Source organism: Aquila chrysaetos, chromosome 13 (genome assembly GCF_900496995.4).
Source record: "Aquila chrysaetos chrysaetos chromosome 13, bAquChr1.4, whole genome shotgun sequence".
NCBI lineage: Eukaryota > Metazoa > Chordata > Aves > Accipitriformes > Accipitridae > Aquila > Aquila chrysaetos.
In genome coordinates, this window is record NC_044016.1 from 30,520,269 (window position 1) to 30,534,278 (window position 14,010).

Here is a 14,010-nt window from a genome sequence, read left to right on the forward strand (position 1 = left end):
CCTCTGGTGCCTACAGAACATTATCAGTTGGATTTTTATGGGGTTATCTATTCTAGAGTTAAATTAAAAAAACCAACCCATTGCTGGAGCCTTCTGAAATTGCACTTACAGTAGCAACTTATGACAAAATTTCTATTTTTATCCACAAGTTGCATTCTCTCTCAAAATTGTAGATATCTACTTTTTAACTCTGTAATCATTGCATTAAGCTTCTAAATATAAACTGCATTTTTAAACTCTTTTTTAATAAACAGAAACAAATATAATTCATTGAAGTAAACACTTGGAATGCTAAAATATATACTTTATTTGTGATATCATGTAATATAGCAAAAAAGGATACTAGGACATGTTCTGCTGATTTCCTCTTTCTGACCAGCATGGCTCACTGCACACTCACGAACTGAGATATCTACCAGTTGGTTCAGTTGGCTAAAGGAGAAAGAACATTCTGTTAAGTAATCTTCAAACAGAAATAGGCATGTTGCATAAATGCCTGGTTGTTACACCTAAATAATACCCTTTTCATACATATCATCTCCTTTAGAATTAGCAATGTGCAGATTGCTACATATCAGTGTCTTTCTTACTCGAAACCAGACACATCTCCTCTGTTTTTTGCCTTTACATTGCTACTACAAAATACGTCTGGTTGAACCACAACCCCCTCCCCCCAAAAAACCCACCCAACTGAAGAAAGTCACAAAACAGACAAAATATAGCTATGAAAACTAGAATTTAATTAGAGATTCCAAGTTAAACAGGTTTCTTGTAATACTTTTTGCAAGAGGTTCTAAGTTATTTGAGCATTCTTTGTATCACTTAATCAAAAAAAGACAAAAAAAAAAAAAGAGTATTTTCGACTGCTTAGTATGTTCTTGGAGACAAAGGGAGAATAGTTGTGGAAAATCAGCTCAAAAGGAGATTGCCACCTCCTGAACTGATACCTCTCTACTGCTGGAGGTCATTAAAACTGCGATCTATTACTCATCATTAAGTTACTTCCTTTCTTACCCTTCCAGATAAACGAACATGACATGAACTGAGTTAAAGACTTCTTCGCTAGCAGTAGTCACTTTCTGCTTTCCCTCTCTTAGTTACAAAGTCATTACTGAGACGAGTAAACAAAGATGAAATAACAATGTACAATATTAAGAAAATATTAAAATACAACTATTTAAAAAGGACCGTGCATGTGTATAATTATTGACAATATCATGATAATTTATCTCGGTCATTCCTCCCTAAATATCATCACCTTCTACTTTGTGAAATCAAAATGAGGATTGTGAGCACACAAACATGACATAATCCCAGTTCCTATCCATAAAACAGGTAAATTATGAAGCCACAATAGGAAGATTTCTTGTCTCTTCCACCACAGTGCAGTTTGGCTTACTTTTAGAGATATGACAATATTATATGCAAGGCAGCCAGCTTCCTTTCCTTACAGTTGAACTACTACTTGACTAATCAACCGCTAAGAGTCTATCTTAGATTTTCATATATTACACTTGCCTTTGTTGTTCTGCAACAGAATCCATGCCAACAAATTCCACAGTCTTCTTTCCAAATACTAATGTATTCTCTGTTCCATATTGATCACCTTGATCATTCAATCCGTACCGATCCTTTACTGCAGTAAGAAAATCTACTCCAAAATTTGCCTTGTTTGGCCGGATAAACGATCCTCCTCTAGGATGCCTAGAACAAAGCAGCCCGGAAAAGGTGAAATATGAAAAGTTATCGTAACAATGACTCGTCTCAAAAGTACTACTTATTACTTCTTTAAAATACTGGGAACGAAAGCAGTCAAAAAGCAATTCTACGGGCTAATTTTAGACATCACTGTTCCCACTCAGTGAGACCAAGTAAGACTTGCAAAGTATCTTTGATAGTATTTGACCCAACAGGTTCACATTGTGAGGTGCCACGAGAACTGAAGCACCAGATCTCCAAATGTACCTACACATCAAAATTACAATGTCAGTGCCATTATTAGAAATAACTGCTCTGTTGTTTCCAAACTCATTATGAACTTGGTTTTTCCAGAAAATTAAGTTTCTACCTATGGATAGACACAAAGTTACCTAAATCATACAACATATGTGTCCAGAGTCGTACCCATAGCCTAAGGCCCATAGGAATACTCAGAATACTCATTGCCTCATTATATTTGACTTAAATAATTCACCTGTAATTCTAAGAGAACGCAGCCTTGTCCTTCCATCCACACAAATGACACAAGATGCAAATCGTACCACTTGGAACTCTTATACAAACTCAAACTTTTAAAAATTCTGATACTAACTTGGTAACAATATTGTACTAGCTCGGTAACCATTTTGAAACTGAATATTCAACAGAATTATCCAGCTAATGTATGTTCTACACAGTCCTATGAAGTTTCTTAGTTTTTATTGAGCACTGAAAAAACTTTACTGCATGACAATTTCTTGCCATGCAATTGCTTCGACAATTTCTATCAAACTTAGCAAGGAAACACAGTACCTAGGAAGAACTGGCAGAGACAAGTTGTGGGAATGGTATCACAGAGAGATGGAGGATCTGATAGAAGGATCAGTCAGAAAACAGCAGGAAGAAAATTGGTAGTTATGATTACCTGTCTGCCTTCCAGCTGAGAAGAGTACAGACTTTGGTTGGAAAGTACCCAGGAGGAAGAAATCACTTATGTAAATAAAACTCCTCTTTCCAAAACAGCATGTAAACATCAAGTGGCTAATTAGCAAACCTTAATATAAACCACCAATGTTACAGAGTTCAAAATTCTCTCAGAAAAACAGTAACTAGAGACCCTGAATCCTATGGACCTATTACAAGTCGATGGAATAGCTTGGGCATCATATATTCACATTTTTATTTAAAAATCAGTACTGGAAATTGCCTGTACCAGTTTCATTCGTTAGCATTTCTAATACTTATTAAAGTACTCTCATATCCTAAAGAAAGATCTGGGTAGAAACTAGATACTATTTACTTCAAAAATATTTTCAGTCTAGTTTTGTAGTGACTAAGTTTAGAGCACAATGATTACAAGACAAGCAGAAAGGCAAACTCTTAGAGAATGTAAATCCAGTGTGTACTTTCATGTTTGATAAGCATTTTCAGTTCTCTACATTTTTAATCCAGTAACCTTCCCTTAAGTCTTTTCTTCCACTCCTTTGAAGCTCTTCACAGCTTGCAAACATTTGGCTAGTTTAACTGTTAAACTTGCCCAAATGTAAAAATTATGTGACCCTTTCTTAACACCACTTCTTAAAACAGTAAATGACATTTTCACCATCTTAACTATAACATCTCTTACCTGTGAAGTATATCACTTTTGTATTTAATTAAGTCAAACAGCTTCATAGATGGCAGATAGTGCAGGCTCTGGAAAGAAAACTTGTACTCTTGTCTATCTGTCATTCGCCCTAGGTCCTGCTGTATGTTTTTTCTGACACCTCCTGTCCTTTTTCCTATCACCTTGATTCTCCCCATTTTGTCATCACCATCCCTCTGCACTCAACAGTTCTGCTACTTTTCTTTCTCTGCTCTCCCCAACTCTCTCACCAGAGCTAATCTAGACCCCCACATCTGCACCCCTCCTGTCATGCCATCTATCCCTGGTGTAGACAAGCCCTTTGGGTCTCTCCATCAACATACCCATTCCTAAGTCCACTTCTGTCTTCTCAGGTCACCATTTCTATTGGCATCTCCTTCCTCATTGTCTTTGCAGGAGCCAGTTCTATCCCTAGGAAAAAACGCTACCTTGCTTCTTGTCATTTGAAGCTACAGGAAAAGTATGGTACATTTCTCTCTCAAGACCCTTCTGTTTTTTGTTTTGATCACAGCAAGATCAGAGGGTTCCTCTCTCCTGTTCCTATCACTTCCAAGCACTACGCATGCTATCTTATCTAATGTACACTCAAATCCGTTCCACAGCCTAAGTTTCTCCTAAGGTTCCATTCTATTAATTTGATCTACTTTTTTCAAGAACTGTCACAGAGAAGTACAGAAAAGGAGACTGCAATAGTAACCTATTTTCAGGCAAAATGATTGTGTTCAAGGAGAGAGGTAACTTAACCTGTAACTCGTTTTCCCTAAAATACACTGCCTGTATTAACTTGCACGCTAGGGAATATGAACCCTACAAGCCATATGTACATATCAGACAACTAATGTACAGCACCTGGACTCATGAAGAAGCACACCTATTAGCAATCAGTCTCCATAACTGGGAACTGAAGAGATAAATACTAATCCAAAGAGTCATCCAGCATGCATCTCATGAGATGGAAGAACCAGTGGACTACTGATCAACCTGACTTAAGCTAAACATTCAGAAATCTGAGAACAGGGATTTTGCTCCCATGTGTGTAAAATGTCCTGCAGCCAGGACAATACACTGTGCAGAAATGAAGTGGTAGAAGATATGCCCCAATTTCCTTAAGCAGAAAATACGAAATATGCCCAAATGGGACTCTGACAACCAGCTGGCTCTGGTTCATACTGACACTTCTTACTGAATAGAGAGGTTGACCCCAATCTCAGAAGTCAGCTTGTAGGACACTTCCTATTCATGATTCAGTAGCCTGAAGCAATACAGCCCATCTGCTAGCATGCCCAGGGCCCTTGAAAGATATTCATTAAAATTTAGATTAGCTATCAGCTTCCACTGGTTAACCATTTCCCTGAATAAAGAGGAAATTTGGCATCATTCTTCTCTGTTAATGTAAAAAAAAAGTGGTGGCACTGCTCATCATTACAGGCACACGATGGCTTCATACGCTAGAGAAATGTCACACACATACACTTCTCAGTACCCGAAGAATAATGCAGTAGTACATAAACTGTCTTCTGCCAACAGTTACACACTTGAGCTGTCTGACTGCAGAAGCAAGCTTCTGAGCCAAGGAGAGATATCAGCCTAGACACTAAAGGTGGATGGAAGGGCTTCTTTGTCCAGTACCGGCTGTTTGCAATGATTACCTCAAGGCAATTATCACCATGACTGGAGCACACACACTACAAAGCTCATAAGGTGTCATAAAATATAGCCGGTTGAATCCATGCACATCTTTCTAGATAGGTTCTGAACAGATCTCTTCCTTTTAGGGGAAAGTGCTCAGCAGACCAGACATCTTTTAGAAGAATCTACACACTGCAGTAAAGAAAACCCTTCAAGTTTTAGAACAGTCTGTGGCAGCTGTCGCATCAAACAATGCTTATAAGTGACACCTAACACTAATGTGCTATGGTGTATCAAATTCCTGACTGCACAGCAGAAGCTTTGCAAACATCAGCAAGTACTTGAAGTTCTTGCAAGTTTACCTTAGTCAAACAGACCTGAAAGCTGAGTCTGAGCTTTCACAAAAGAAAGACAGACAGACATCTGCAGTTCCAGATGCTATCTTAAGGTTCTGCTGGAGCACAGTGTTTGAATAGTGGTTAGGGACAAAAGTTTTGTTTCAACACTGTTCTATTGACAGCAGAGAGCAGAAGTCTCTGATGGGTACAGTGACACACAGTGAAACAATCAAAACTTCCTCACTGAGATCTTCTGAGGTTAAAAGGAATCTTGGGAACACATTCTCCCCTTGCTAGATGGCAATCGCTTCTTCTTCATAGACACTAAAATGATACTGACATCTTCCTGTATTTGAAGGGTTTGTTTGTGCTCTAAGTAGATATTCCTGGAGGCGAATCTGTTATTCTTGAAGGAGAGATAGTCTAATTTAATATAAACAGATCTTCTTTTGGACAGGAGCATAAATTTCATGCAAACAGTAACATCTGATTGGTCACAACTGCTGTCTGTATATTTAAAAACATGTCCACACGCAACTTATAAAACTGACTGGAGGAAAAACTGAAACCACGTAACGCTTTTGCCAGGATAACTTGGCATTTCAGGACTGCACAAGTATACAAAAGTCAAAGTTCCCACCAGAAGAAAACTTAATAACACAAGGGGGGAAAAAGACCACAAAGATCTGAGAAGCAATTGCAATTCTGCCAGGCTGAAAACATCACAGAAACAAGCTTTACTATACTTCCCTCTGTTTCTCTGGCTTGCTGTGAAAGTCAAACCTGGGGAAATGGATTACAATTTAACATGGTCAATACTTCTAGTAACAGTATCTGCTGAAATACCACCCTGGAAAGTGGTCTGTGAAGAACAAAACATATTCCTTAGCTGGGGGGATGTGTTCCTTTCAACGATGACTCAAAATACTCTAAATGTGTGATACAGCAGCATGTTACTCCCATGTTGTGGGGTAAGTAGAGAAGTATGTCATCTACTGCTGGGTAATCCACACATCTTCCCCAGCAAAACGGCAAGGATAAAACCAGCTGCTGAAACAGCAATGCCTGTGTAAACACTATGTGTGAATGGAATACCCAAAACTGACCGAGAGGAGGACTAAGGAGGAAGACGACCCTTCTGCCAGATTAACTGGGGGCAGGAAGGACTCCACTTGACAGGAAGCATAAAAGAAGCTTGAACTGTGGGGGGAAAGAAGAGGGTACACCAGCGCAGCAGTCAAAAGCTGGTTTGATGCTGTCAAAAGTCACCCCACCAGCAGCACATACATCTCTGCCTAGGCCAGACAGAGCTGCCTCCTAGTCAGACGCCGAGGTGAGCCTGTGGCCAGCAAGGACAGACATCGTGGGGAGCAACATATATGCCCCGCACCTCAGTGTGACCTGGGGGGTGCTTTCCACCAGCATGCACGTTACTAGACTGCAGGAAGCAGCGCAGGGACGCAGAAGCTGGAGCACCAGTGTCTCCCACAGGAGCTGTGTGCGGCTAAGGCACTCACGTTCCCAGGGGAGGTGTGTGTGCTTGTAACCCACATCTCCCAGGGGAGCGCATGCATATAACTATGTGAAAGAACTTATTTGAAAGCATACTCATGTTTCAAAAGCTGTATATAAATTTTAACACTATTTTAGGCTTGATTACTCCTCATTTCTCTTGAAGGACTGTAGAGCACAGCTTATTTTAATTACATGATACACTACTGCAACTGACAGCTAAAATAATAGCTTCGTCCGTTATCAGGAAACAAGACCTTATTACGAGAAAAAAATTTTCACAAAAATGCCACTAGAGTATACATTGCCAGCTAATCCAGAGTTGATGAACATGCCTATGACGTCAACATAGTTTGAAGTACGGCTGTTTTGTTCTTTGGTTCACATATTCTTAAGAAGTTCAATTAGCACCACATAATATATGACCCAGATAAACGTACTGCCATGAAACATAAAAGTTTAGGTTATATTTCCAAAAAACCTCCTACAAAGACCACATATAGCTGTAAGCAGACCTACTGATTTGCCCAAATAAGGGCTACAAAGAAGATCCTCTGGTAATGAGAATCTCAAATTCAGTTTTATTTTCCTCTTATGTTCTTATTTTGAAATGTCACTCTAAGATTTTTTTTTTAAAGCATTCTTTTCAAAATTACCTTAAAAGGGAGTTAAAAAAATGTCCTTTCATTGCATTTGTTTACAGTACAAGCTACTCCATCAGCTGCTTCTGCTTATCAGAATTCAGGGAGTGAGCAAAGTAGGCTCACTGATAAGGTTTGAGGGGGAAAAAAAAAAAAAAAAATTATTTTTATATGTGTATACACATTATATAAAGAAACATAATTTCCCCCTCACGCTCAAACAGTAGTAGTAAAGAGGTGAGATTTTAGGTTGTGTTTTTTTATTTTTTTAGCATCTTTTTGGTAAAATAAGGTAACCATTTTTTACTTAAGTTTGCCTACATCTTCACAACCGGTACATGAACTACAAAGTAGTCTGCACACAGAAAGTTATGTCTGTGAGTCACGGTTGACTGCTGGTACTATTATGTATTCTCTTAGACTCTAGAAGGATTTTCTCTGACTGGAACAAAGTTGATAACAAAGAACAGGTATTGTAAGAACAACATATTTAAAGATCACTACATTTAAATTTGTTGCAGGTATACGCAGCTTCACTCAGAAAGTTGATTCTTACAACAAGAATTGAGATCATTATGTGAGATCTCATCTCCTGGGAGCACACTAATGGTTGCTAGAAAAGCAAGAGTCTGGGCACATGTACATAGATAATATACACACACAAATGTAAAGCGCTGAAGTTTCTGAAAAACATCCACAACACGTTCAATTGCTTCTTCTGTCCAGAGAGATTCGGAATGGCCAGCCAATTACTTTTATTATTTCTTCTACAGCAGAATATAACTAGCCTCAACTTGGAAACTGCTTCAATTAAATTCAAAGCATTTAAGAAGCAACTTCTGCTAATACCTTCATTCAAAAGACATGGTTGCTCTAAGACCATAATTTCCCGTTCTTTTTCTTAGCTAAGAAAAATCCAGCAATGTTGATTTTTTTTCTTGCATTAAGTGTGCTTATCCTCCTTAAGCCTTGTTTTATTATTATTAGATACAATGGAAAAAATATCCAGTCCTCACAGGTGTGTGTGTGGGTTGGTTATTTATTTTTCTAAAGAACGGATTTCGTTTTATCATCTCATTTTCTGATAATGAGGTCTCCAGGGCTTCCACCTTACACAAATGTGGAAGTTAAGAAGATACATACTAAGAATTCTGATCTGCACTACTGAACATAATCTACCGTTTCCCCATTTATGACTGTTTGGCTCCAGGTAAGAGATAGTACTCCCAGAAAGGATTTCAAAATAGCTACTTTTTAATTTAAAATTATTAAATAAGTAAATTATAGATAAATAAATAGATAAATTTGGTCAGAGACCAAACAGCTCTACTCGCTGGCTTGAGAACAACTTTGATCTGAACTGATAATGAAGTATATTCTTTAACAAGCCCTGAACTGCTCTCAGGTCTCAATACAAGTACAGCAGCCTCCTTTGCTACACCAGGGAATTCCATTTATCTCCAGAAGACCTTCTGGCAGATAAAAAACTAGACCTAGTTCCCCCACAATCTCTTTTTTTTTTTCCTTCTATGTGACATTTTACAGCAACAGTTCTAAATCCATATGATATGGATTCATATATTCATATATTCAGATAGAAGAAGGTGACAAGACTCATCTACTCATAAAAATGGAAGTGATCACAATTTACACAAGCTGAAAACACATACTCAAAAGTTAGCAAATGCATGCACTGTTACTATATGCTTTTAGTTATTCTTTTGGAGGAAATTCTCATAACAAATTTTCTCCGTTGAAACATCCATTGAGAGCAAAACAAAGTACATTTACAAATACACCACCTCTGGCTCTGGAAAAATCTTTGAACCATGACTAGCCAAAGCTACAGAGACTCTGGAAAACTGTCACTATGTACTTTTCTTGTTCTTTCACACATCTCCAGTCATCTGCTATTAGCCAAAGTCAGAGTCAGGAAACTAAGCAAGACAAATTTTTGGGCTGACTTCATCCAGCTATTTTTATGATTTTCATTTACATGCAAGTTGAAAAAAAAAAGATGACTTGCTTATCCTCTCATCGACGGCTTTAACTTTTTCAAGATAATCAACATGAGGAATTAATTTCAGAGGAAATTCTTCTTACATTTTCCAACAAAACAAAGCAAAAACACATCCAAAAGCAAGACCACAGACAACTTTTAATTTATTTTCTTGGTTTGTCACTTTCTTTCATACCTTCAAAAGCCTTCTATTAATTCTGAGTGCTCAATGTCACAGGACTTGATTTACATCAGATTCATTTCACTTGAATGAGCACTTGAACAGTTAGGAACAAACTGCAGTCAAACTGCCCTTTTACAGTTATTACAAGCCTTGGAAAGCAGGAGGTGGAAAAAGACCTAGAAATCTCTCCGTTTCATCTCATTAATGTAAGACTAGCTGTGATCCAGCGGTCAAAACAAACATCCATGTAACACCAGATCCTTCCTCCAAAAGCTGCCAATAGAAAATGATTGGGAAAAATACGACAATAGGGCAAATATTTTAATGATATCGCCTCAGAATACTCTCTCATCCTTCACCACTTCAATGCTCAGGAACTTACTGAGCTAGCAGCCCTTAGTATTTAAGAGCCATTGATGACTTTTTTTTTTTTCTATGAATTTGTCCAGTTATTTTTTTAACTCACAGACTTTTAGCTGCTGCAGTGTCCTCTGACATGGAAATCAACAGCTTGCTGCTGTTAGCATCAACCCTGGAGTCCTATATTCCCCAATTTCAAACATGTTAAGTGCTTGAGTCTTTAAACTTAAATGTAATGCATCTATATACTTAAAAAAAAACCCACAGCTACACTGTGTTTTGCATGTATTAAATGCAAGCGAACATACTTAATTCCTCAGCGATACAAATATAATCCAAATCATTATCAGGAACTTGGTATTTTCCCTTAAAAAGATACATGCAAGTCATGTTAAGTCCAAATCTAACCTATATTTGAGACAGTTAATATGGACCAGTATTTCACTTCAGAATTACCTAAGGCAGGTAAGTAGGACATACTGATTTCCTCACTAAGGTAGAAGGTCTAAACCTACTAAAGGTAACGTTAATAACATCCAAAAGTCACATTTTATTACATACCTCTGAAAACATGACTTGTATTTTCTAAGTATTTACCATATCCTAATCCCTGTGACTGGATTAATAGCAACGCAACAGCCTTTATGGCATAGCTAGTCACAGCATTCAGGTTTATCTTTTTAATATCAGCCAACTGTTAACAAAAGGGTTTGCCCTAAAAATTGCAAAAGGGCATTTTCCCATGACCATCTTGTCAATATGCACAACACACCAACACTGTGAATCAACTCACCTGCACTTAAAATACTGTGTTCCTTCATAAGTACCATCATGCTTTCCTCTCTGAGGATCATCCCATTCCACGCCAAGCCAAATTCCTGAAAAATATGGTAGATACATTTACAAATTTATGGCATCATAGCCATAGAAATCGTGGTTGGAAGGAATCTCTGAAGTTCATTTAGCCTAACCTTCTCTCTCAAAGCACGAGATTATCACCAGCACTAAAACAGGTCAGCCAGGTAAGTCTTTACCTAGCCAGGTCTTGAAAATCTCCAAGGATAGAAAGACTCCAACTTATCTGGGCAGCCTATTCCAGTGCTGCGTTACTTCTGCAGAGAAAAAGATTTTCCTGCTGTCCAGTTTGAACCTTTCCAGCTACAATTTGTGGCCATTGTCCCTTATTATATAATCTAATACTAGTAAGAAGAATTTGGCTCTGTCACCTCTGTAATCATCTGTCAAACAGCTGCAGGCAGCTATTAGATGCCATTTAATTTTCTCTTCACCACACTAACCAAGCCCATTGGCAACCACCACACTAACCAACTTCCCCACTTGACAGACCTCCAGACTTTCAAGCCACTTAACAGTCCATTCATCTGGCTTGTATTTCTCCAGCTTCCAAACAAGATTCTTTATAGAGACGCTGTTAAAAGACTTATTAAAGTCAAGGAATAGTACATCCCCCATCCTCTCTGTCCACATTCCCAGTCATATCATCACAGAAGGTAATTAGGTTTGCCAAGCACTTTTTCTTCTTTACAAGTATCGAGTATTCCCAGCTACCATCTTGTCCTTCATAGGCTTGGAAATGGACTCCAAGGGAACATGCTACATGATCTTTCCAGAAATTAAAGTGAGGCTGATGAGTCTACAGTTCCCTGGTCATCCTTCTTGCCTCTTCTAGAACTGTATGCAAGGCTAGTCTCCTTCCAAGCATCAGCAATCTCCCCACCCTGTCACCACAATTTTTCAAAGGTGACATACAGTGCTCTCACAATCAGACTGGTCAGATCTTTCAGCAAGCTGGGCTGAGTCTTATTTGTCATCATGAATTCAATTATGTTATCAAAGCAGCGCCTAGTCCATTGATCTCCTGCTGCCTTTCTCCTTCTCAGACTATGTCAGTACACAGAGATTAGGGAACAGACTGTTCATGAAAACTAATGGAAAAAGGAAGGCACTGAATTCTTTCCACTGTAATAAAAAACATAATCAATTTCAACCAAAAGTACTTCTTATGCTCCTTTTGACAACTCTGACTTCTAAAAAAAGCCAACAACTTATCTAGAAGTTGCCATATTTACACAAGAACCACAAGACAAAAAACAATCTGTAGATTGCCACTTAACAATTTTTTTTTTAATTAAGAAGAACATAATTAGAATTTTGAAAACAACCATTAAATGTAAAGGTTATTTACTACGGTAAAGTTTACCTGCTGTAGGAGGAACGCCGCCAACATAGTGCACAGTTGCGTACTCCGTGCCGCACAAGACCCTTCGACCCAGCGCATCAGAAGGCACGTGGGCAGTCATCCTGGGAAAAACGAAGCCCGGGCTGCCCACAGACCTGCAGAGACAGAAGCGATACCCTTAACGCACACAAACCACTGCTTTCATAAGCCCCCCTACCTCCAGTTGCTCTGTTACGGCCCAGCAGCAGGCCGGACTCCTGAAGCCGACGTTTGTGTCCCCCCGCCCCGCTGCGGAGCCCCTTCCTTCGGTCGGCCTTTCAGGCCACAGACCGCAAACCGCCCTCCCAGCCGCGGCGGGGGTCCGGTCACGGCGGGCCCGGGTGAGGGAGCGGGGCACTTCCTTCACGGCACCGCCGGCGAGAGGACAGACGGCCGCCGCCCCGCGAGAAAACGTCCCTGCGCGCGGCTTTAGCGGCCGGTAAAGTCAGTCACCGACTCTCGGCCGCGGGAGAAGCAGCAGACGGAGGACAAGCTAACGCACCGGGCGGGAGGAGCAGCCCCGGGCCCGGGCCCACACGCCTGCTCGTCCTCTTCGCACCCGCGCCTGGGGGACGGACCGCCGGCACCGAGGGCGGCAGGCACAGCCGGCCGCTCTTCCGTCCTGCGTCGGCTGACGGCTTTCACCCCGCCCCGTCCGGCCTATCGCTGCGCTTCCATTGGCCCCAAGCCTCCAGCACCGCCCTAGCTTGGCCGCTATTGGCCTACCCCCATCTCCGACCTCGCTGAAGTCATCGCCTTCGCGATGCTCCCTGGGTAATGCGGTTCGCCGAGGGAGCCGCGCCGCGCGGACTTGCCGCCCCTGGACTACACCTCCCAAGGTGCCGTGGGGCGAGAGGAGGCCTGCGGCGCGGCGCCCGGCCTCACGGCCGCCGGCGGCACGAGCCGGAGGAGAGGCTGCGGGGTGCGAGCTCGTCTGCCGGGGCGGGAGGAGCGTCCCGGTCGTTACCGGCCGCCGCTGAGGGGATGCGGCCTAGCCCAGTGCGGAGCGCCGAGGTCTAGCGCTGGCAAGGGCCCGTGCGCGGGCGTTGGGACCGGGGGCTCGGCCAGCTTGGGAAGACCCGCAGACGTGCGGTGGGCAGGCGAGGAGGTTCCCCCAGAAAACCGCTGCCGCGTTAACGTTTTAAAGCGGCGTGTGGTAGACAAGCCATACACGACTGTCAGTCTGATATCGAGCAAGATACTGTTATAACTGATTCAGCACGTGGCTGACCAGTAACTAAAGCAATAAATCATCATCGAGCAGCGCAGTTTCACAGGACCTGATCTTCTCAGGCTGCACTGGCTGGGCCTCTTCAGGATCAAACCACCAGTCTGTTCCCTTCAGCTAACATCAGTGCTAAACTTAGCACGTTTAGAAACAAGCAAGCACTATGCATTTTTCTGCCTAAATGCACATTGCACATTGAACAAAGGCAGCAAGGCCACATTTAAAGGCTGGGGCACTTTCCCGGGAGACAGTGACTGAGGAGAACACAGACAGCTCGGCAAGCAGCAACAAGTTCCCATGGTACAGCATCCAGCCACGGGAACGAGTGTGCTGCTTGGATTTATATAAGCAAGCATACAGAACAGAAAAGTTGTATTACCTCAGTATTTGGCACTGCTACAGTTGTTACTGCATTTATTTAAACACGCACTATTTGAGAACAAATCAATTAACTGGCAGAGGATCCAGAGAAGAGATGTAACAATTTGAGAACATGGCTTACAAAAAAAGAATTGAGGTATCCAGCATGTGTAGATT

At 41.0% G+C, this 14,010-nt stretch overlaps 1 protein-coding gene across 5 annotated transcripts in view; it reads right to left on the minus strand.

The window, feature by feature from the left end:
* Window positions 1-12,901, minus strand: part of TBCE (tubulin folding cofactor E) — a 29,116-nt gene extending 16,215 nt beyond the window's left edge. For all 5 annotated transcript variants that reach the window (XM_041128341.1, XM_041128340.1, XM_030034474.2 and 2 more), the window contains exons 1-5: window positions 12,748-12,901; window positions 12,228-12,361; window positions 10,800-10,884; window positions 1,519-1,704; window positions 344-432 (exon numbers count right to left, since the gene is read on the minus strand). In XM_041128341.1, coding sequence (XP_040984275.1) covers window positions 344-432; window positions 1,519-1,704; window positions 10,800-10,884; window positions 12,228-12,327 — 460 coding nt within the window. In that variant the 5' untranslated portion in view covers window positions 12,328-12,361; window positions 12,748-12,901. The remainder of the gene's footprint in view (window positions 1-343; window positions 433-1,518; window positions 1,705-10,799; window positions 10,885-12,227; window positions 12,362-12,747) is intronic.
* Between the last annotated feature and the right edge of the window lie 1,109 nt (window positions 12,902-14,010).